The sequence below is a fragment of the Lasiosphaeria miniovina genome, assembly GCF_030549165.1.
Source record: "Lasiosphaeria miniovina strain SMH2392-1A chromosome Unknown B0T26scaffold_3, whole genome shotgun sequence".
Classification (NCBI taxonomy): domain Eukaryota; kingdom Fungi; phylum Ascomycota; class Sordariomycetes; order Sordariales; family Lasiosphaeriaceae; genus Lasiosphaeria; species Lasiosphaeria miniovina.
Genome location: NW_026848222.1, coordinates 638,120 through 660,523, shown reverse-complemented (window position 1 = coordinate 660,523; position 22,404 = coordinate 638,120). Strand labels below are relative to the sequence as shown.

The window sequence follows — 22,404 nt, the reverse complement described above, 5'->3', positions numbered from 1 at the left end:
CTGGGAGTTTGTCGGGGTGGATCACGTAGGGAGGGTAAGTCTCTTGAACAAGGGTAGGTTGTCTGATGCGCAAAGGTGGAATGCCTTCACAAGTAATGAAGCAGATGAATGTGTATTGCTTACTTGCCGAGTCTCATAAGGAGGCTCGGCCTAGACGTGTTTATATAAGTGAGGTGCTCTGTGGTGCTCTGTTGACAAGGCTATAGAGCGTAGCGGAGCACCCACTGCTCTGCTGTGCTCTGTCCCTGGCCCCACAGAGCACGACGGAGCGCACCGTTGATTGGTTCCTTGCCCCAACCGTCATAGAACAAGCCCAGATAGACTTTACACTAAGCAACGACAAGCGGCTGGTTTTCCACTTCCGTTGGATCCAAAGCAGCTCACTGAAGAGGGCGCTCACAGAGGTTTTCGAGGGGTCCGGAAAGGGGGTGGCCTGCAGCATCATGATCGCTCAAGGTTTATGCCGGCGGCTGGCTACCTACTGCCTCTGGATCATTCAACCTAATGTTACATTGCTGTGAATTTAAATAGCCTCTGACAACCTTCGGACCACTGCTGTGTTCCTTGATTCTCTCACTTGCCCTTACCCTTTCGCAGCTCCCGGAACTTGTTGGCCGAGTCATCCCCGGTAAACCCCGGAGGCAAATCCCTACCCAGCAGCCACTGCCCCTCGGCATGCTTGGCCTTGGCCAGCACCTTCCTCGCGCCGCTGTGCACGGCGGTCCTCAGACTCTTCGCGATACCAGCACTGGGATAGGCGAACAGCCCAAACATGCCGGCGCCGCTCTTAGCGACGAGACTGACCGCTCCCTTCCCTATGCCCTTGACGGCCCCCAGCGCGCCCTCATCTCGGGCGCCTCGGATGGGCTCCATCACCAGGTCGCTCAAGCCGTCCGCAAACCCCCAGGCAAATGTCTTGCCGGCAACGGCCGCGCCGCTCTTCGCATCGGTGACGGGACCGTGGTGGCGGACCTTGGTCCCAAAGAGCTGGGGGACGGACTTCATGCCCTCTGTGATGGCGAGGGGGAAATCGACCAGCATCCCTTTCGCCGCTGTCGGCCCGAGCATGCCGATGCTCTTGGCCGACGCCCCCGCCACCGTGCCGGCCATGGAGCGCGGTTTTGGCTTCCCGAAATCGTCCGTCGAGGCCGCCCCTGACGTGCTTGATCCTGCCGGGCTGGAGCGCCCATCTGCTACGTCGAGGGTATCGTGATGCGCGCCCTGCCGGGCTACATCTCTCTTTCGCTCTCGCTCGCGTCTTCGTTGTTCGTGTCGGTACTCGTCCACCGGCTTGGTCACCATGCCGGTGATGGAGTCGGTCATGTCGACTGCGGTAGCCATGACGGCGGAGGCGCCACCGGTTATCGGGTCCCATCGCGTCACGTCGATGGTCATCGGCTTGGTGTGGTGGCTTCAGAAGCTCACGCGTCAGCATTTGCAATGGAAAAAGCTGGCATGTACCAACTGGGATGGGTTCTTTCTCACTGCTCCAGTTTCTTGGCTTCGATCACTTTACGAGACACGAGCTCTTCTGCCGCAATCTTGGACAACTTGATGGGTTTCTTTCCTTTTTTGTAGACCCACGCCGCAGGCTCGCTAGGAACGAGGTCGCATCGCAGACGGTGCTTGGGCAACTGACGGAGCCACGACTGTGCGGCGGCCTGGACACCCTGTTCGGACTTCATCTGCTCCGCGATGGACTGGGCGGCAGACCGCGCTTGGGGTGTCAGACAGTACGCAATACCCTCGGCCAGCTTCTGCGAGTCTAGTTGCTTTGAGGGGATTGGCTTTGGTCCTGCACCGGCGTTGGCGACCATCTCGCCCCAGAAGGGCTGGCTGCGCAAAGGTTAGACTGCCGCATTGGCTTGGGGATTCGCTTTCTGGACACACTCACTCTCCAAAGAATGGCACAATGACGGTCGGCACTCCATTTCTCAAGCCACAGGCCGTCGTGCCCGCGCCACCATGATGGACAACGGCAGCGACATGGGCAAAGAGCCACTCGTGAGGGCAGTCTCCGACCCAGTATATGTCTTCGCTCGCCGGCCCCGCCAAATCGGACCATCCCTTCGAGATGATGGCCCGGACACGCGCTGCGCGGACAGCGTCGAGGATGGTCCGAACGACGCGCTCCGGGTAATCAAGCACGATGCTGCCGAATCCAATGTACACGGGTGGTGGACCAGCTGACAAGAATCGCGCGAGGTCTTCAGGCGGCGAGTACGACGGAGGGCTTCGGAAAAAGAATCCACAGACATCTGTGCACATCCCAAGCTTGAATCAGCCCTGGCCTCCGCAACACAGTGGGTTAGGTAGCTGGTGTCCTTACCAATCTGCGGGCCCCAGTCAGCGGGTTTGGCGACCAAGGCTGGCGACCAACAGTACGTGAAGGGAATGCGCAGCCTTTCCGCCAGCAACGGGCCGTCGAACATGGCTACGGTTTCCAGGTCGAGGGTGCTTCGCCACCTGTTGATGACATCGCCCAGGCTGTATCGCACATTAGCCTCCACCTTTCTTTTATCCTGCACCGTCATGGAACGCCATACCCTTGCCATGTCAGGTACTCAACGATGGCGTAAGACGCGTAATTCGCCACGGACTGATTGCCGCTGTTGTTGCTGAGATTGGCCAGCGGGTGCGGGAATGCGCTGGTGCTGGTCCACGGCATGGTAAACATGATGTGCACCGGCACTCCGAGCGCCTGGGCACAGTGGACGTGTGCGAAGGAAGGGGGGTTGGCGATGATGGCGTCGGCCACGAACGGGGCTTCGGTGGCGGGGTCTGGCCGGAAACAAGAATACCAGAACCCCTCGAGCATCTCCTCCACCATCTCGCGTTTTTGCTGGATCTCGCCTGCTCGTAGACTCTCAAAGCTCGGGATCAGGCCCGGGTTCTTGACCATGTAGGCCATCAGTGCTGTAGGATCGCCGCCGACGGGGTAGAATTCCAAGCCAGCATCCCGGACAGACTTCTCGAAAACGTCGTGCGTAGCGAGACGGACACGGAAGCCAAGCCTCTGGAGCTCGTTCCCGAGCGCAATGAAAGGCTGGACGTCACCGCGGCTGCCCACGACCTGGATCAGGACGTTGAGCCTCGGATACTGCGCGCCTTGACCGAGGCTTTCCTCGTACCCTGGCGGGCCGGGCTCATCTTCCGGATCGGAGGGCTCGACCGCTTGTTTCGAGGGGGTTGGGCGGTACATGATGCTGACGGCTCGGGCAAGCTTGGATTCGCAATCGATCTTCACACGCCCATCGTCTATCGGTGCATGTGCCGGTCAGCCACTCGCGCTCTCCCTGCCCAAGGCGTGGACAGGCTCCCAAACTTACCACCAACTTCCACGCTGCTTCCCATGAGCTCGTAGACATTTCCCTTCGGACATCCTGGGTCGGTGGCGCCTCCTGGCCTTTCGGCGCTGTCGGCGCCCCAGGCTGGCATGCCGGCTACCCCGGGGCTTTGGAGTGGCTGGACATCTTCAGCTGGCAATTCGTACCGTATTGTGCGCCGCTTCTCTGCCATCGCAGTAATGCGTCCCCCGGAAAGGGAGGAGAGTGCTGTTTGTTTGAGTGGGGATGGCGAGACCCTCAACCGGGAGGGTGAATACTAAGGCGAGTTGGCGGGCGGGCAGCCCTGCGAAAGGGCGAATGAATAAATAAACAAATAAAAAGACGGTGTGCGGGAAATCCAAATGAAAGGCGTGGTGTTGGATGAGAAGCCTGCTGGTTTTGAGGGTGGGATGTGACAATGCCTCGACGCCTAACAATAAACTTTGGATGCAGATTCGTCAGACCTGCCTGCCGAGTTGAATTGACCTTTCCGGTTGCAGCCAGCGATAGGGGCAAACTGCGTGGCGATCGGGTCCAGAACCGTCCGGTGTGGTAATGGAACCCCTTGGACCCTGCACTGCCCAATGTCGCACAGCCCAGGCGATACGTGCTCTCTGGTGGGGAGTTTGCGTGTGTGCCTGAATCGTGTCTGTCGCATCCATGGATCTTGTCGCGGGGTTCGTTTAGCGCCGAGACCCACCAACTAAATCCTCGCTCCCGCTGTGCCCGTAAACGAAGTGTACGCGTGCTGTGCTATACGAGTATTCGATCTCTCGAGCTTTGTTCCTTTATTTGTTTAAACTCCGGATCGCTGCATCTTTTTCAGCCCTTCCCACAAGAAACAGGCGATTCCACCAAGTCACCGAATACACTTTGCAGACCAGCAGCCCTCAAGCTCTCGGCCGACACATTCATTCTCGCAACATTCCCTTACTACTCTTTTCTCTCCGCTCTGGATTATCGTCACAGCATGTATCTCCTCGCCAGACAGGATACTGCCGCCCAAGAGCAAAACCCCTTCAAGCTGTACCACTATGATCCGACCATAGCGGGCGCTGTCGTTATGCTTCTGCTGTTCCTGGGCACAACAATTCTGCACTTCTGGCAACTGGTTCGCGCACGATGCTGGTTCATTCTTCCTTTGGCCATTGGAGGTATTTGTAAGAGATTTTCTCTAGTCTCCCCCCTCGGTCCCGGAGGCGCTCACAGACGAAGGTTGGCTGACAGGCATATTTTCATCGGCACTACAGTGGAGTTCATAGGCTACGCTGCTCGTTGCAAGTCCGGTTTCGAAAGTCCCGATTGGACTCTGGGCCCGTACATCATCCAGGCGATACTGCTCCTGGTGGCGCCATCACTCTTCGCAGCTACCATCTACATGCAACTTGGCCGAATCATCGTGCTTCTGCATGGGGAATCGCGCGCCCTGATACGGAAACAGTGGCTCACCAAGATCTTCGTCACTGGCGATGTGCTGTCGTTTGTGCTTCAAGGAGGAGGTATGGGACCTGATTCGCGGCCCGGGCAAGGGCAGGGAGACTCGTGCTGACTGCGGTCTTGACAGGTGGCGGCTATCAAGCTGCTGGGACCCTTGATGCGCTCAACAACGGATCAAAGGTCATCATCGGGGGCTTGTTCGTGCAGCTCATCTTCTTCGGCATCTTCATCGCCGTTGCCGTTGCATTTGACCTCTCCATTCGCAAAAATCCGACCCAGCAGTCAGGGACACACGCGGTCTGGCGAAAACATATGTGGGCGATGTACATCGGCAGTGCGCTCATCATGGTCCGATCTGCCTTCCGCGTCATCGAGTACCTGCAAGGGTTCAATGGCTACCTCCTTAGCCACGAGGCCTATCTCTACATCTTCGACGCGGTGCTCATGTTTCTGGTCATGGCCCTATTCAACTACGTCCATCCCTCCGAAGTCGTGGCTCTCATTGTCCAGGACGAGCGAGAATATAAAATGGGGGCCTTGACCCAGAATATCCACCACCATGAGCGTCTGCACTCCGACTACCCGTGAGCCAAGCCGTGGCGCCAGAGACAACAGGCAGGTTCTATCGCGCCGCCCACAATGACAAGTTCAAGTATGGCATGGCATGGCATGGCATGGCACTAATTACATCAAGAGCAGCGCGCTGGGCAGCGTTTGCAATAAGAGGGGGGGGCACGGCCGCTTGAGGCGGCCAGGAGGTTGGATAGCAAGGTCGACAATCGTCTATCCACTTCGGTACATAGAGGGGTATCGCATGTATTAGTTAGAATCCACGTGTCTCATCAATAGAAACATTTTGTCACGGTCAGCCAGGCCCAACAACGTCCAGCGGCCACGAGATCCACGGCCTCCAGTAAGGCCCAAGCAAGTCAACCACCACCTCCACAATCTCCTTGCCCAGACCGTCCATGAACCAGTAGCTCGTGATGCCATGCAGAAGAGCACCGAAATACGCAAACAAGACCAGCGCCGGAGGCTGCCGCTGGCGCAGCAGGGTAAAATACGCGTCGGGGGCAAAATGCACAAACATCAACGGCCCCGACCAGGAGCGGTTATACCCCCACGTCGCCAGCGTGGCCGCGTCCATGGTGTCGAACTGCCGGATGAACATCCAACACTTGCGGAGGATCCGCAGCGCCCGGTCGTACGTCTCGGCGTCGCTGCTGTTCTTCCACGTCTCGCGCGTGCGACAGAGATAGCCGTCGGGCCCCTGGGACGCGACCGCGGCCGGCTCCAGCTCGTCCCAGTTCCCGAGGCCTATGATGAACTGCATGCGGCCAAGCCACAGGTAGTTGTGCGTCGGGTATAGCACGGCCTCGATCCCCCGGAGCATGGGGATCCACTCGATGCCGAGCACCAGCTCCTTGCGGGACACGTGGGATGCCCCGCCGTTCGTGGCGGCAGCGCCGCAGCGTTCTGTCAGGAACCCAAAGACGTAGATCATGCTCAGAAGCGACCAGATGAACAGCGCCTCGCTGTTGGCGTCCGTGATGTCGGCCACGGCCTGGCGGAAGCCCAGGAGCGCCTCGTTGTGGTGCGCGGCGGCCTTGGCCAGGTTGGCAACGCCTCGCGCCGCCCCGCCGCTGCTGCCGTGAGCGAGGTGCAGGGAGGCCAGGCTCAGGATGGCGTGCGCTACGAACGGGTGCTCGAAGCCTACCTCCGGGAACACGCGTTGCCACATGTCGGCGCCGCTGGCCTCGCGGCAGATGCTGAGGCTGGTGGACAGCGTCCAGTGGTGGAGGAGTGCCAGGTCGCCAATGCTAAAGGTGGAGGGGGGTGCGGACGTGGGTGCGGTTCCACGGGGACACGAGGCAGCGGAGACGGTCGAGACGCCCTGTGAGCGGGCGGATGTTTCGGCAGGGGGAGGCTCCGTGACCTGCCCTTGCGGCGGCGGCGGCGGCGCAGTCTGGAAGGCGGGCGGTGCTTCATGCGACAGCAGCCGCGAGGATGCGCCATCGGGCCGCGGTGGCGAGGACGCGGAAGCCTCCGTGACGGCCGGCCGGCTGCCGGCGTGGTCTTGCACAGTGTAGACGCATTCCGCACGACGCCGCACGCACGAGTGGCAGCTTGGCTTCTGCTCGTCGCACTGGACAGCGTTAGCCCGCCGCTGGACATGCAAGGTCAGAGTCGAAAGGGGGGGCACGAACCTTGACGCGCCGCCTCCGGCAGTTGACGCAGCCAGCCTTGGACTTGCGGTGGGGGCGGCGTCGCATCGTGGCCGCCGCCGCATGCGGGCTTCCCAAGACCGCTTCGGGCACAAGGGACGCTGGCGACCCGGCCATCTGGCTCAGACGAGAGCCAAGGCAAGGTAAATCAGCCCGCGGAGGAGCGCAGACGGAGATTTGGAGAGGCCAATCGGCAATTCCGATGCGACAATACGTGGATGCGGAGTGGTCGCACAGGTGCGACAAGCGAGGCTTGAACGAGAAGACGAGGCGATGCGAGGTTTGAGAAGAATTCAGATTGATGTATTGAATGCGCGTGGCGCAGTTCCCGTCATAGACCCTGCATCGCCCCATATTCTAGGTGGGACCGATGGAGAGCGACAGGGCCTTGGCACGCTAGCTTCGAGTACATGTACATAGGTACATCCGATTCGTCCAGTTTGCCTTGGTCTCCTCCAAGTCCCCTCCACGACGATTCTCTTTTTGTCAACGCCAACCCATGCCTCTTCTCTGGATTGTGAGCAGATCGGCTTGGAGGCCGGGAAGCGGAAACTGCTGGTTGAGGCTGTGTGGCGTTAGTGTAGTTAGGTAGGTAGGCTCCTCCTCTAGTGTGCACTACTACGGCGCTCCTCGTTCAGGCCCAATCTTCCCGTCGCCATCGCAGAGTTACTTGATCGTCGCGCACTGCTTGCATGTCTGGTGGCTAGTACGTTGCGCCTGAAGGCGCTTTTCGTCCAGATGGAACGAGAAACTCCCTCGTCTTGTCGTGGTGCATTGCACACTGTCTTCCCCCAGAGCTGTCCATCTCACGCATCGTAACAGAAAGGGTTCAAGTCTCCCTCACTGTTTCCCTCCGTGCGCAAGGTGAGAGCCTGTTGTCCCACTGGAGAGTTTGTTTCTCGTTCCTCGTTCTCGTACCTCGCTTGGCAGGACACGGGTCATGACGCAGCGAGGCTCCACTTCACTCGCTTCGTGCACGTTGAGCGATTGGCTGAGCGACCATGGAGGCCCAATTGTCCAATTGCAAGACAGCAGCCACAGTGCATGCAGATTGGGTGCGTGGATACGGTAAGGTACAGGGCACTTTCTACACTTTGCACAGTATTCCGTGCAGGCGTGAGTGAACTGCCAGTGCCGCGCCGAGGCCCGAGGGGCGGAATACGCAGAATGCGCGACGTAAACGAAGTGGCGTTGCCACAAAATGAGGCAAGCGGCCCCCCCCTCCTTGCCTTGCTGGGATCAAGCTCAGTGTTCCAGCAGACAAAGTCGGGCAGGGTCCGGCCGCTTTGGGAATGTATTCCTTGGTATCGCCCAGGGTCGGGCATCAGGACACACAGCCATCTCCGATCGGGCCATGGTATACTTGGTGGAGTCATGCGAACCGTAGCAGAACGGACCCAGCCTGGTGGATTTGTAAACAATTTGATGCTGGTGATAAAGGGGATGAAATAGCAAGACAGCAACGTGCCTCCTCCCAGTTTCCCGTCTCCCGCGCCATAACTGCCTTACTCGCCCAATACAATTCCAACCCGACGACCGATGGCCTCTTCGGACAGCGAGGGGTGCAGCATGTGCACCACTTACTATTTTGCGAGGCCAGCCCAGAACCAGCATGCGTTCACACCACAGCTCCGACCACGGCTAGTCACCCAGATGCAGCAATTTGACGCCTGGGGGAGACTGCAAGAGACCGTCGATCTTTTCTCCGTCGGGTTTCTCACGTCAAGGCTGCGCAGAGACATCCGCAGCTTCGTGACGGAGAACAACCCCCCTCCCAACCTCATCATGACCAGAGAGATGATCCGATCGGCCCAGAACGGGGCACCAGGCAAGGATGAGCCGGAGGCCGCTCTGGCCGGCGCCGCAGCTTGGGAAATGCATCGCTGCCGTGTGGCTGGGGCCTCCCATGCCGCAATCTTCTGGACGGATGGTCGCTGCTGGAAAGCGATACGGAACGGGGAAGGCATGTACAGCATTACGGAGGATTCGGCCACTGAGACCCGATGGTCGTGGACCAGGAGCACACAAGTAAACGCCCTCCGGCATTATCCAAGTTTTCCAGTCATCCGAGTGCTGACAGCGGTCTGTACAGGACAGCAGAGAGTTGGAACTGAAGGCGGCCAACACTGCTCCTGCTCTAGCGCTCTTGACTCCGGGCAGCCCGGGTACACTGCGCGTGCTCTAGCATGGCGGACTTGATATGGGACATGAAAACATAGTGTTGTTGACGGCAGTTTGGGTTGCATATGCAGAAAACTGGCTACGTTTCCAATAACTGAACCTTTTGCAACACTGAACTTGCTCCATGTGGTTTATGTGAGTTTAGCTGAGCGTAGAAAGTGTGGTTTTGTCTCACACACTCCGGAGAAAGGCATGCCTCTGGTTGAGGTTCCGCCTGGTTTGTCAAGATTTGCGGAACCAAGCCACTTGATCGTTTGCCAAGGAGGCCTGTTTCCCACCGACAACGTGGAAAACCTGCGTCACCTGAAGAGCGCTGCTTCGGGGAAAGTGGCTTTTCACATTGAGAACATGCCATGCTCAACCGAATACGAGAGGGGAGCAAGACGCTGAATGAGGACCAAGAAGCCAGCAGCGTGGCAAACGAGCACATGCAAGCGCTTGTACAGGAGGCCACGACGTTGCACCGAAACCCGGCCAAGCACCTCCCTCAAGGGACGGCCGTGCAGATGATCATGCTTCCCGTCGTCAAGAACTACAAGGACACGTTTGGAGCGGCATACCAGACTGTGGAGCTCGAGACTGAGCAGGGTCGGGAGAGGTACGTTTTCATGGCAAATTTGGTCCAAATCACACGCTAATGCTGATATCGTACACAATGCGGGACGTCGAGTTCGCCCAGTCCCAGCCTCGATCTAAACCATTCCGCACATTGGGGTGCTCGAGGCCTTGGGGCTACAACCTGACCCTGGCGCGCCTTCTGGGCTCCATTGCCAACAGTGCTCGAGCCCCCAATTAGGGAGCGCGGACAAAGTCCGTCAGGGCAGTGTGAGTGGCATAGAACGCAGCCTTGGCGCGATAGTTCTCGTCGAAAAGCAACGGCTTCGCACCCGGCAGCCAGGTGTAGGCGTGCTTGTCCGTGAAGCCCCAGAAGGTGATGTCGGTGATGCCCGCGCTCAGAGCCTCGCTGATCACGGCGCCGTAGATGTCGGCCTGGAGTGTGGTGTTGAGCGTGTGGACATCCATTTCAGAGATGGCCACTTCCAGGCCGAGCTCCCTGTAGGCGTTGACCATGTCGGTGATCACGCCTGGTGTGGGGGGGACTTCGGTGATGTGCATCTGCAGGGCGACCCCGTCGATCGGGACGCTGTTGGCCACGAGCCCGGAGACCAGGTCGTACAGGTCCTGGCGCTTGCCGGGGAGCGACTCGACGAGATTGTCGCTGATGAACAGCTTGGCGTCCGGGACTGCCGCTCGGGCGATGCGGAAGGCCTCTTCGACGTAGCTGGGGCCGAGCACGTTGTAGAAGTCGTTGGCTTGCAGGCCGCCGCCCTGTGTTTTGAGGGCTTCGGTGACGACATCCCACCGGTCCACCCTGCCCTCGTACCGGTGCATGACCGCCTCGAAGTGAGCCGCCATTGCAGCACGGAATGCTGTGGGATCGGTGATGCTGAGCAGGTAGTCGGGGTTGCAGCAGCTCGAGATTAGCCCGTGTCCCTTGACCATCATGCCGTGGGCTTCCGCGAAGTCAACCAGGCGGTCGATCGTTTCCCAGGTAAAGCTGCCTTCGGTTGGGTGAATGAACGACCACTTCAGCTCATTTTCGGGAGAGAGGCTGTTGAACTGCTCGGCAAGGACGGCCGCGAACCGAGGGTCATCGAGGTAGGTCGGATTGATCGCTCCGGAGCCGATGAGAATGCCCTTCTTGCCCGCCTCCTCCCTCAGCTTGGTGGTTCCGGTGCTGGGGATTCCGCATGTTGCTTCGGCCGTAGCGAGCAGCGCGATGATGGGTGTCACGGCCTTCATGGTTCTGGTCAACGAAAAAGTCCTGTCTCCTCGGTATTCAGCGGTGAGTGTCGTGCGACTTCTGTCCCAGCATCTTTGAGGGCTTTATAGATCGTAAGAAACTAAAGACGAGGCAGTGGTTCGATGTCGTGGACACAGCCGTTCCTTGATCGCCGGTAATCATGACGTAGAGCAAGCGACGGGTTGGGATCTTTGGAGTGGAGAACGAGAAACGAGGGCGGGAAAGACCCTGCTCTTCTCCACCGAGACTCGTCCAGTGGTGGAACCGACGGATGGCTGGTTATTTAAACCCACGCTGACCTTGTCGTAAGACTGTGGTAAACAAAAATGCGCGAGAATGAACATGTGCTGTTGTTGTCGTTGTGGGGTTGAATGAGAAGAGCTGGCGGATATGCGTAAACGAGACCGGAAACGAGAAACGAGAACGAGAAACGAAAACTTCTCACTGTCACCTACAGATGTGGGCTGCCGCGTACTGTGTGGGCCACAGTCAGTTCCGAAACTGGCCTAACTGACAATCTTTGAACACTGAAAATCTGGACACTGATTTCGGTCTCTACTGTATTCGATGTCTATCTCATGGAGGTTGGAGAAATCCTGCATGCAGCAACGCTGGGTTGCCCGGAGCGCTCGAGCTAGCTGGCCCTGATAACAAAAGCTGTGACTTGCAAACACCATTTCAAAATCCACTTTTGGCGCTAAAAATCGGTGTGCCACCACTAAAAAGGCCTTTTTCAACGCAGTTCAACCGCGCAGGTATGCACGCACTTAGCTTTTGGTAGCCTAGTAGAGCTAGGTGCGCGCTATCCAGATTCGAAAAGGGCGCGATAATACGAGCGAAGGGCGTTGAGATATTAATGAAAATGCAAAATAGCGGAATATTACACGATAGTACAGTAATTGTGTAATTACTGCCAAGATTAATTGAATAGGTGTTTGCAAATTCGCTTCGCCTCGCTTATTCTACCGAATATTCATAAATGCCAAGCCTATGCCAAGGCCTAAACAGTTCAAAAAAGATAGTATTTTATAGATTCATCAATATCTCAGCGCGTATAGCTCGTATTATCGCACTCTCTTCGAATCTAAATAGCGCGCGCCTCGCTCTACGAGGCTACTAAAGGCCAGATGCGCGCATGCCCGCGCTATTGAACAGCGTTGAAAAAGGCCTTGTTGGCCTATTGACCAAAATACTAATTTTTACCACCGGGTGGTGGCCACATCGATTTTAGCGCCAAAAGTGGATTTTGAACAGGTGTTTGAAGTCACAGAGGCGACTAGCCGGAAGCCCCGCTGAAAGGAAGGGCAAAGGGGGCAAGGCGACGCGAGAGGCACCGAAAAGCAGGGCCTGCGAGAGCGCCGCACCAGTTTACAGCTTCGGCCGCTCGAAAATGAGGTCAGCTAACTCCCCCTTTGTGTAGGCCACGCAGTGGTGAGGCGACGAGAAGGGCCAGTGGCGAGCAGCCTCCTGCCAAACGCTGGGTAAGCAGGCAGGCGACTGCGGAACTGCGGCCGTGACAGAAGGACCACCGAGGAGGAGCAGGCGCCGCGCTGCCGTGGAAAAACTACAAGGTGTGAGGAGAGCGCCGGCCGATATCGCACGGCAAAGAAAGAGAAGGCTCATCAAGCCGGGCCGAGGCAAACTCATTGCAACGCCGAGTCACCGCAGGACGATTTGGCGCGCCCCGCGAGGGCGTAGAACGAGCCGCAACGAAACCAGAGGGGTGGCGCGCTAGCGGCAGCACAGGGGCTGCTTCAGGCCCTGGACACAGCTAACGTGCCGCTGGCAACCAGGCTGTGATCGATCGCCCACTAGCTTCTATCAACCTGTTTCGTGATAGCTATTGCAACGGCGATGGTGGAGTTTTCTTGATGGGAAAGGTAGCATTATTATACTGTATAGAAATCAACTCAGCGCCGTTGCCAAGCAATAATTATATTAAAAATCGCCTCGTGCCGGCTCCCTGCGGCGATCGATAGCGCCGTTCGGTCTTCATCTCTCGACTTCAGGATCAAGCCCACCTTCTCGGACAACAAAAAACAACAGATACATGTAGAAAGGTCTTCGTTGCTACGCCAACCGAATCCAGGAGTTGAACTATGACGCCGCGCCGGATGAGCTTCCTAGATACAAAGCCTAGCCAAATCGTTCTCGAGATCCCTCACGGTGACCTAGTTCCCCGTCCTCGCCAATGTTCGGTTTGTAGAAGTCGCATCCTCCCAGCCTACACACATAGTGTATCCCCCCTGGAGCTTTCTTCTCCCGGCCCGCCACCTGTGTCTTGCTCGAAGCGCCGCAATGGCATGGCGGGTTGTTGGGATCGTTGCCTCGGTCGTCCACAAAACAAAGAAACTTGCTGCAATGCTGGAATTTGTAATAGGGATGAACCTTTTTTCCCCTTCCCATTCGACTGTCGAGTTACGACCGTCTTGCTAGGCCCTCCGCATAGCAGGATGGGGGGTGCATGGGGAACGGGGCGAGAACGACTGTACGTGGATTGGAGAAGTCGAGAGACGCCTGGTCTCGAGTGAGCGCTGCCTTGGCTAAAAATGATGGGTGCCTACCATCTTCAAGATAGATTTGCGTAGTTCACCATTCATAGAAGGAGAGCTTGTTTCTTGACTAGCCCAAGAGACAGACGTCAGTAAAATGAAATATCGTCCAGGTGGATAAATCAGCTCACATATGTAACAGTTGCAGCGTGCGTCTTGCGACAGACTATGGACAATTCTCCAAGCATACCAAATCTTAGGAAGAAGGAAATGGAAAATTCGGTAGCACGAGAGAGCTTTTATCTGTCCAGATGGAGAGCACTATTGCTAGTTGGTTGGCCATGTCTGTGATCTGGATACTGCCCAACGCAAACAAGGCGCAGAGCGTCTGCAAATCATGGCCGAGGAAGAGAAGTAGTAATATAGTAATAACGACTTAAAGTAACATTGAAATATAACGTTTCGGAATTGAAATGTAATGTCTCGGAGTTATTCTAGTCTTCATTTAGTCTTCTGATCTACCTTTGTCTTAGGAGTCCTGCCTTACGTTCTGTCTTAACCTTACCTATCTCGACAGTATTGGGTGCAGGTCGTAAAAGTATATCTCTCTAGAAGAGGCGTAAATTGAGTGGTCACAAATTGTCCAGAGACTTTGCGGGATGTATTTTGACTGCGTCTCATCCAAACTGTATATATATATAAGTGGACTAATGAGACACGGTTTACACGCCGTCACCTGATTCCCAAGCACGTTTCTCCACCTCGTACTCTTTCGAATAATCCCCAAACTCGTTGAAGACCTCCTTCATCATCTCCGTGTGGCGGAGTGGCCACCCCTCAAACCTCGCCTTGGTCGCGTCCCAATACTCGGGATAGTACCCGGCAGTCTCCCAATCCACAATGCCTCTCACCGCCCACCCGCCCCTGGTTCCGTCCCGGCGCACCACGCGTTCCACGAGGATGTTCCTCGGGTTGAGATCTGCGTGCGTGAACACAATCTTGTGCCCGTGGCGAGCGGGGTCGTCTGGATACCGCATGAGCCGGCTGAACGACGCCTCATCCGGGAACGGGCCGATGGGAAACTCTCCCTGGAGCCGAGGGTCACGGCATGGCTCTCCAAGAGTGTTGCAGATGGCCATTTCCGGGTTGACCGACTTGGGGATGGCGCGCAACTGGGCCATGTAATCCTTCAACTGTGTCGCGATGTGCTCATTGTCCCGGTCAGACGTGATGTGGAGGCATTGCTGCAAGCGCACACCAGGCACCTCGGTGATGAGGAGGTATGCTTGATCGTCTGGCCTGTAGCGATAAACACGGGACTCGGAACTAACGGGAACGTCGCCATCTGATTCCGTCTCTTCCCACACCACGTCAAGTGGCTGGGGAACGGGAATCGACGTGTGTTGACGTACCACCTGAAGCGCGTTGAACTCATTGCGGAACCGGTCCGACTCTCCCATGTACTTCAGATAAAGCCCAAACGGGAGTTTCTGCACGTTGGTCGCGCCGTAGGGCGGCCCATAGAGGCGCTCCCCGAGCACACGCAACTTCTTGTAGACCGCAATCCGGACCTGACTTGGAAACATGAGCCAGACCGCAAGTATGGGTATAGCGAGAAGGGCCGTGGGCGAGAAGAAGAATGCTTGGGGCCGGGCCGGTAAGCGCTGTGGCGCAGGTGACTTGTCTAACGCGGCAATTTCTTTGGCCAGGTTGTGGAATCGCATGCTTAGGCAGAATCGGGCATGAGAGCCGACAAAACGGGGGTCCACGATGTCTATTTTTGATCGGGAATGGTCGCCTAGCAAGGGGAATGAACCGTTGACAGTAACGTATTCCTTCTCAGGTCCAATGAGAACGTGTTTTACTTGGTACTGTGGTTGCCACAACGTTAAAGGCGCTTCGACATCAGGTGCCAGTAATGTAGACAGCGCGAAAACTCACCTCGACCATAGACGGTTGTAATCTTTCTAATTTGATTGTCCCTTGCAAGAGAGCCCTTGCCGTCGATGTACGGACCAGCCAGTGACTGCGGCAAGAGGGCGTGCGCTCGGGGTTTTTGATGTAATTACGAGAACCACCAGTCCCGGTACCGGGGGCCGAAGAAAGCGCCGAGCATATCGCGATTTTGGGGCTGTGAGATATACGATTAGCGGACAACGTGGATTTGCTCAACGAATAAATACCGTCACGGTTGTCGTACCTTGTCCGTAACCCAAGCCGACGGGATTGGAAGGATGGGCGCAACGACGAGAGGATCCCAGTAAGTGCCAGCCTTTCCGGTCACACAGCATTTACCTCCGTCTCGCATGGTGATGAGGCGTTGTGCCTCGGAGTCGGGTGACGGCGGGGCGCAACCATTGTGGGTTACTTGAACTTTGGTCAGAAGCGTTTCGCTCAGGAAGAGCAGGAGGGAGGGCAGAGAGAAGGGGCTTGCTTACTACATTCAACAATGTAGGACCAATCCGACACGAGCGATCGGGCGTCGCCTAAAGCCAGCCTGCCTTTGACATAACGGGCAGCTGAGACGGGGGAGAGAGCGTTCTCAACAAATGCTGAGAGAAATCGCCCCGAAGAGTGGGGAAGGCGAAGTTTCTCGATAAGATCCACCGTAGCCATGGTCTCCTTGTAGTCTTCACTGAGCACTGGCATTTTAAACAGCTGGGGCCGAGTTGTTGGCAGCGATGTGGAAGCGAACTGGCGAAAGGAAGAAGATTGGAGTTGGATGAGGTTCGAGGGGGGACCACAGGTTTTACAGGGTTGAATAAAGAAATGATGGACGCCCCACAAAAACTGGTACTGCTGCTTCCAGCTCTTGGCTGTCTCTTACATAGTGCGGATGCCGTATCCACTCATGGAATCCATAACGGATAAGCAGGAGGCTAAATGACCTTTTCCCGCTGTTCAAAGAGATTTGGGCAGTTCATCGGAGCTTGAGATCCTGGGAAACTCTGTGATTTCTTTGAACCCTTGCTTAGCCAATTCTAGGTTCCTGTCCGTTCAAAGAGATTTAGCAGTTGGTCTGAGCTTGGCGTGCTAGAAAACTCTGTGATTTCTTTGAAACCCCTGTGTGTTAGCTACCTGCAATTCTGGATTCCATGAGTGGATATGGTACTGAATGCGACATTCACGAACAGCAAACGACGGGCCCTGCAACAATAGACCTTGGGCCTTGCTAGATTGAACTATAGCTGCTCGTGGCATGTTCCAAGGCTGCCATCTAATTGTTGGCGAACTGTTCGCCTCCTTTGATACGGCCCCGGATCCCCTTAAGCGTTGGCTTCTTGGCAGGCCCACAATTACAATTCCGAGACCTGACGTCCTGAACGCCACCACTCTGTCAACGCCTAACCCCTTGTTATCACGGGGTTTGCGAGGTAACTAGACGGAGCAGTGACGTATCTGATTGTTAGTGTGTAGGACATATCCGATTAGTGCTTAGAGAAATTCAACATGTTGCACGCTCAAAAAAGATTTCTAGAGGCCGACATTACTTTACCTGCCTCATAACGTGCTTTCAAACGAGTCCTTCTTTGAGATAGGGGCATGGATATAGCCTCACGTATATAAGTTAGGTGGGGGAGTAAGCGAACGCCACTGATCCAGAACATTCTAGATAAGCGAGGAACACAACCAACCCTCTTATATAAAAAGCCCATAACTCAACCAATTCTTTTCCAATTCTCTTCATCTTCAATTCGTTTTATTCTTCTCTTGACAATGGTTTCATATACAGAAGAAGATCTCCGCAAGGCTTGCGAGGAAGCCGTCAGAACACATCGATTACGCAAAGTCGCGCGAAAATGGAACGTTCCACCCTCCACCCTTTATGGCCGTCTACATGGCTCCCTACCTCGAAATGTTGCTCATCAAGATGAGCAAAGGCTTACACAGACCCAAGAGGATCGTTTAGTCGAATGGATTCTTCTTCAACAAGATTTAGGATTGCCCCCTACACATGCACAGATCAGGGAGCTTGCACGCCGTATTCTAGCTGAAAGGGGGGACTCCTTACCACTTGGAAAGGGGTGGTGCCGTGCCTTTCTTAACCGCAATCGAATTTTGAAGACTCAGAGGGCCAAGAGAGTCGATTCGGTCCGCGTCAACTGCGCTACAGAGTCAACAATTCGACCTTGGTTCAACCGTTTCCAAACACCAGCTATCAAGGCGATTAAGCCAGAGAATCGCTGGAACAAGGACGAATCTGGTATTATGGAAGGCAGAGAAACCAACGGCCTTGTCATTGGAAGCCGTGCCTTTAAGGCGCTTCAAAAAAAAACAGCCTGGAACCCGCACTTGGACCACTTTTGTCGAATGCATCTCAGCAGCTGGCCGTTGCCTTCCTCCTTTGGTCATTTTTAAGGGGAAAAGCGTTCAACAACAATGGTTTCCTTTGGATATGAAGCCATTTCAGGATTGGTTCTTTACAGCAACTGAGAAAGGATGGACTACCGATGAGACAAGCATCAAATGGTTAAAAAATGTGTTCATTCCTCTCACCAAGCCAGCAAACTCCTCTGAGAAACGACTCCTTATTATTGATGGCCATGGCAGCCACACAACTGCCGATTATATGTGGGAGGCATTCACAAACAATATTCACATTATTTATCTGCCTCCCCATACTTCCCATGTCCTCCAACCCCTAGATTTGGCCATATTTGGCCCCCTAAAACGACTTTATCGCAGACGGCTTGAGGACCTTCTTGCTAACGCCTTTGACGACTCTTCTGTAGCCGGAAAACGTGCGTTTCTGGAATGCTACCAGATTTCACGCACAGAGGCAATTACTAAGAGTAATGCTAAGTCAGGATGGAAGGCATCAGGCCTTTGGCCCTTGAATGTCAACAAACCGCTAAGAAGCCCACTCCTCCTCAAGAATTCTAATACTTCACGCCCCTTAAGAACTACTATAGTTACCCCAGAGGTTCGCACACTCCGTATGCCAATCCTGGAGGATTATGGAGACGATCGGGTGCAGTGGAGGACTCCTAGAAAGGCACGTGATTACGTTGAGCAGGCAAAGAAGTTCGCACGCATCATCAAAGCAATGCCAGCGGATAAGCTCTTCCTCAGAAAGATTGGTAAGGCTTTGGATGAACAGGCCTTTGAACTGGCTATTAGGAAGCGAAAGATTGAAGGTCTAGAACACACTCTCGAATCAATAAGAGCCAGAAAGAAGAAGAAGGTTGAAGAAGATCCAAATACCACCTTTGCGAATATTCAGACTATTCGTGAGGCCCAGAGAGCTGTAAGGCGTGCAGCAGAGGTTTTAGAAGATGCGGAAGAAGCGGATGATTCAGAGGATATCAAAGATTGTATTGAAGTTTTGTAAATAAAAAGATCACCCTTTCTTTTGTTGGAGGGTTAGTTGGGACTCCTGCTTATACAGAATGTTCTAAATCAGTAGTGTTCGCTTACCCCCCCACCTAACTTAATTTATATCTTATAGATGTTAGCAAGTTCAGCCCATTCAAGAACTTTCGTCATTCTTCTAACGCATACTTTGCCACTCTACTATATTCCCGCAAACGATTTGCCCAAAGAGCCTTGAGGAACGAAGCTACAAATATGGGCAATCTTCAACTTTGTTTGGGTTGATCATAGCGAAAGAGACGCTATTTCCTTTTTAAAATTGCTTATATCAGTGCGATTTTCAGGAATGTCGAGACCAGTGCACCCTTAGTAGCGCAGGCTTCCAGCTGGAAATGACCCCGCACCGCGCCCCAGTTGCCTCTGGCCTTCAGTACCTCGAAAGCACCCGTGCCGCTATGTCACTATTACTGGATGCCCATGTCCACACTTACAGACTGGCTCCTCCGCTGCATTCCCCTTAGCCTGCTCCGCGCTGCCTGGGACCCACTTTGCGGCTCTTTTGATCCAACTCGTGCTGCAGGTTATTTGGCATGCGTCCTCGACGCTCGCCTGCGTGCCGAAGTGGAGCCAGACACCCAAGGCTGCTCGCACGAGCTGGTGAGAACGGCGAGTTACGATGTGCCGACATCGTCCTGCTAGCAGTCGTTGATAGAGTGGCCCTCTGAAGTTGATAGGATATTTCCACCCTTCGAGGGGGTCTCTGTCAGTCTTTGCTTCTGTCACGCGGGGCGTTGCTTTCCTCTGCCTCGTTTTTGGGTCTCTTACATCCTTCCAATCCGAAGCACTGGGAAGATCCACAGATGGGGAGACGATCTTTGTAATCCTGCCTTAAGTTCTCGCACTCCTGCCGCAAGCTCCCGACCTGCTCCCTCAACACTCGTGAGTATAGGTGGGATAGCAGGGCATTGGACACCCGGCTATTAGCTATAGTGTTGGAGACCATACGACATTCAAGAACTGCCAGAAACTAAATACATATGTGCCATCGCGTCCCAAGATTCCAGTTTGTTGGAGAGCCGCATTTCAGCGAACAGATCAGCCCAACAGTCAATCTTAGCTTTGAAAAATTCCCAGGGACTAATACGAGAAGGGGAAATACAAGCAATAGCGAGACATAAAGCGCGAAGACGGCGGGCGGGCCGTCGTCAGAGCAGCAAAGGGTGGGAGGGAAAATGAGGGAAAAGGAACCTAAGACAAATCAAGCTTGATGCATTTGCTGGGGTCATTGTAATCAAGGATTATTTCCCGAATAGCCTCATCTCGAACTCCTTGCGACGGCCGTCACTGTCAGTTCGTGATTTTCTTAGCCTTTTCTATAGTTGCTAGGTGGCACACCTCAGCCCCTCGAAACCCTCGCTAAACTCTTCGAGCGGCCAGTCCCTGCCTGCCCAGACTTTGAAATCCCTTGAGGTTTCGCACCCTTGACTACTGTTGGCTTCTTCGACAGCCGACCGTTGCTTATACCATTCCTCGCCGAAGTGTTTTCGACCCCAAGCCGCATACGTCTCGGCATCATACAGCTCCGGCTCCGGCGTCTACGGCATTAGTCTCAGTACGCGTGCTCAACGGCTGAAAATATGTGAATATCCCTAGGAGACCTAGGAGACCTAGGAGATCGGGTAGAGAAAAGTTCCTAAGAATGGTGATGAATAACCCTAATCCATTAATGAGAACCTATAGTAATTCAAGTACGTCGTGTGGGGTTTCAAGTCCATCACGTGGGTTCTTAGCGCCCCATATTCTGCATCCAGTCTTCCGTTGTCGCCTGTCCCTTCCAGCCCTGGTAGAGCAGAGATAACTGCACCTGGGTATTGGGGAGCACCCCTTGAATAGGTGGGGAATGCACAGTTCAGAGTCGGCCTCGAGAGATAGGAGGCCCTAGAGAGAGCAGGAGTCTGTCTAACGCCACTTGACAGAGCATGCTTCCCCGCCGGCGGGTCGTCCGGCGCCTTCCGTTTCCGAGCGCCTTCTGTTGCTAGACCATGGACACGTGGGACTGAGTCCATATTAGAAGCTGCTAGTTGATGGGGATCTGGCATTTCAGATACCGCCTGAGACGTGAGAGCCTCAGGACTCTCGGCATCCGAACGAGGTCCACGGCGTCGGGATTTGCTACTAGGGATATTGAGCGATTTCGTTGCCGATTTTTCGAAAGAATTTCTATGAAGCTTCCAAACAATGTCTTCGAAATCTTCGCTTCCTTGGACGGTGTTGAGGTAGTGCATGGTTGTTATGATGCTAGTAGAGCCAGGGAGGAAGAACTCCAAGACAGAGACTTGGGGTAGGATCGACGAGGTCGGCGAGATGGTGTTGTTGAATGTCGCCATGTTGGGCTGTGCTGTATGACCCCTTGTGTGGACCATGTCCTCGTGTCCGTACGCCTCACGCTTCTCCCATTCCAGGAGGGTCACTGGCCGGATGGAACTGCCGGTCATGCGCTTAACCAGCGCCTCGTACTTGTCGGTGTCTTCGAGCGCATCTCTTGGATATCGGGATCCATGATTGCTAGTGCTCGATAGGTCGGCAAGAACGCGACCGGCCGGTCGGCAGACCGACTTACCGGTGACAGTGATCCCTGATCGTCGGGTTGACCTCCAGTAGAAGGCACTGAAAGATATAAGCTGGGTCAGTCTCTCTCTTCTTAGCCTGCAAGAGTTGCATCGTCCGTCCGCGACGCGACCAACTCACTTGGCCAACCTGTAGCTCTAGGAGCGATGATCTTGCGCGCTGTAGTACAAGAGTGCAGGGAAGCTACGGTCTAATGATCGCGTGATTGTTTTATAGGTTGATCGGTCGGGTTGCTGGGAAAGCAGGCGACTCGGAATCGGTGGGGTGGGTGGAGGGACCGCCACAGAAATACACGTGGTAGAGGAGCTTACCCCACCACAACTCTGCCACTGTCAACGTCACAGTGGAGCCGTCTCCCTCTGTCTGATTGGGCACACCCTACAAGAGCCCATGGATCCCTCCAAACCTTCAAGGAATTGGCACTCGGGAGGAAGTGCCCCTTGGTCAAACAGGAAGTGCCCACTTTTCCCCCCCAGACCAAGGGTGAAGAAGTTAGTAGTGCCTAGCGATACTTTGAATTGGGAGCACGTGACTATTGCGACGACATGAAGAAGATACTAATCTATCCAGTTTGATCGATCGTACATTATGAACAGGTGCGTCGTAAAGAGTGGAGACAGACCAAATAAGAAAGAAACGCTCGGCATAAAAGCGAAAAACCACGCCAGGCGACGATTGCGGGGGAGGACAACATGTCGGGGCCAGGCGGCTCGGCAGTGGGTGCTCGTACCCAGCCAAACACGATCGACACCTCAATCCTTGCGACGCCCTCCATCACGTACGACTGAACCCTCACAGGTCGTGCACCTGAACAGTCCCATCCCCATGCACTCCAATGCCCCCCTGGTTATGGAGCCCCGACATCGTGGTGGGGGGGGGTTTTTTTTGACCTCGCAAGACCGGGCTCCGCGTAACGCCCGGCCTAGGTCGGCTGCATGGCACACACAGCCCCTTGAGCCTTGTAATCACCGGTACATAGAATCGAGAGAGAGGACTAG

The 22,404-nt window shown here is 55.1% G+C and overlaps 8 protein-coding genes across 8 annotated transcripts; 2 read left to right on the top strand and 6 right to left on the bottom strand.

Moving 5' to 3' along the window:
• Positions 1-158: 158 nt before the first annotated feature.
• B0T26DRAFT_700265 (uncharacterized protein) lies at positions 159-3,989 on the bottom strand. The gene is made up of 6 exons (XM_060441530.1): positions 3,330-3,989; positions 2,547-3,258; positions 2,330-2,487; positions 1,895-2,258; positions 1,486-1,836; positions 159-1,411 (listed from the first exon to the last, which is right to left on the bottom strand). Exons 1-6 carry the CDS (start codon positions 3,517-3,519, stop codon positions 574-576), a joined length of 2,613 nt encoding a protein of 870 aa, XP_060297698.1. The 5' UTR covers positions 3,520-3,989; the 3' UTR covers positions 159-573.
• A 307-nt stretch (positions 3,990-4,296) lies between these two features.
• On the top strand, positions 4,297-5,351 carry B0T26DRAFT_640733 (RTA1 like protein-domain-containing protein; the record flags this gene model as incomplete). The annotated part of the gene is made up of 3 exons (XM_060437260.1): positions 4,297-4,486; positions 4,577-4,825; positions 4,891-5,351. 3 exons carry the CDS (start codon positions 4,297-4,299, stop codon positions 5,349-5,351), a joined length of 900 nt encoding a protein of 299 aa, XP_060297697.1.
• A 277-nt stretch (positions 5,352-5,628) lies between these two features.
• Positions 5,629-7,036, bottom strand: B0T26DRAFT_641437 (uncharacterized protein; the record flags this gene model as incomplete). The annotated part of the gene is made up of 3 exons (XM_060437340.1): positions 5,629-6,690; positions 6,817-6,909; positions 6,971-7,036. 3 exons carry the CDS (start codon positions 7,034-7,036, stop codon positions 5,629-5,631), a joined length of 1,221 nt encoding a protein of 406 aa, XP_060297696.1.
• Positions 7,037-8,527: 1,491 nt separating this feature from the next.
• B0T26DRAFT_749256 (uncharacterized protein) lies at positions 8,528-9,173 on the top strand (the record flags this gene model as incomplete). The annotated part of the gene is made up of 2 exons (XM_060445074.1): positions 8,528-9,016; positions 9,081-9,173. 2 exons carry the CDS (start codon positions 8,528-8,530, stop codon positions 9,171-9,173), a joined length of 582 nt encoding a protein of 193 aa, XP_060297695.1.
• Positions 9,174-9,614: 441 nt separating this feature from the next.
• On the bottom strand, positions 9,615-11,184 carry B0T26DRAFT_192553 (glycoside hydrolase superfamily). Its single transcript, XM_060433692.1, has one exon. The coding sequence runs from the start codon at positions 10,970-10,972 to the stop codon at positions 9,962-9,964; it is 1,011 nt and encodes a 336-aa protein (XP_060297694.1). The 5' UTR covers positions 10,973-11,184; the 3' UTR covers positions 9,615-9,961.
• A 761-nt stretch (positions 11,185-11,945) lies between these two features.
• B0T26DRAFT_700257 (uncharacterized protein) lies at positions 11,946-12,923 on the bottom strand. Its single transcript, XM_060441529.1, has one exon. It carries the CDS (start codon positions 12,618-12,620, stop codon positions 12,342-12,344), a length of 279 nt encoding a protein of 92 aa, XP_060297693.1. The 5' UTR covers positions 12,621-12,923; the 3' UTR covers positions 11,946-12,341.
• A 1,264-nt stretch (positions 12,924-14,187) lies between these two features.
• B0T26DRAFT_739204 (uncharacterized protein) lies at positions 14,188-16,081 on the bottom strand (the record flags this gene model as incomplete). The annotated part of the gene is made up of 5 exons (XM_060443674.1): positions 14,188-15,336; positions 15,407-15,491; positions 15,535-15,596; positions 15,666-15,832; positions 15,904-16,081. The coding sequence occupies 5 exons, from the start codon at positions 16,079-16,081 to the stop codon at positions 14,188-14,190; spliced, it is 1,641 nt and encodes a 546-aa protein (XP_060297692.1).
• Positions 16,082-20,252: 4,171 nt separating this feature from the next.
• Positions 20,253-21,680, bottom strand: B0T26DRAFT_700250 (uncharacterized protein). Its single transcript, XM_060441528.1, has 2 exons — positions 21,527-21,680; positions 20,253-21,445 (listed from the first exon to the last, which is right to left on the bottom strand). The coding sequence occupies exon 2, from the start codon at positions 21,271-21,273 to the stop codon at positions 20,494-20,496; it is 780 nt and encodes a 259-aa protein (XP_060297691.1). The 5' UTR covers positions 21,274-21,445; positions 21,527-21,680; the 3' UTR covers positions 20,253-20,493.
• Positions 21,681-22,404: the final 724 nt, after the last annotated feature.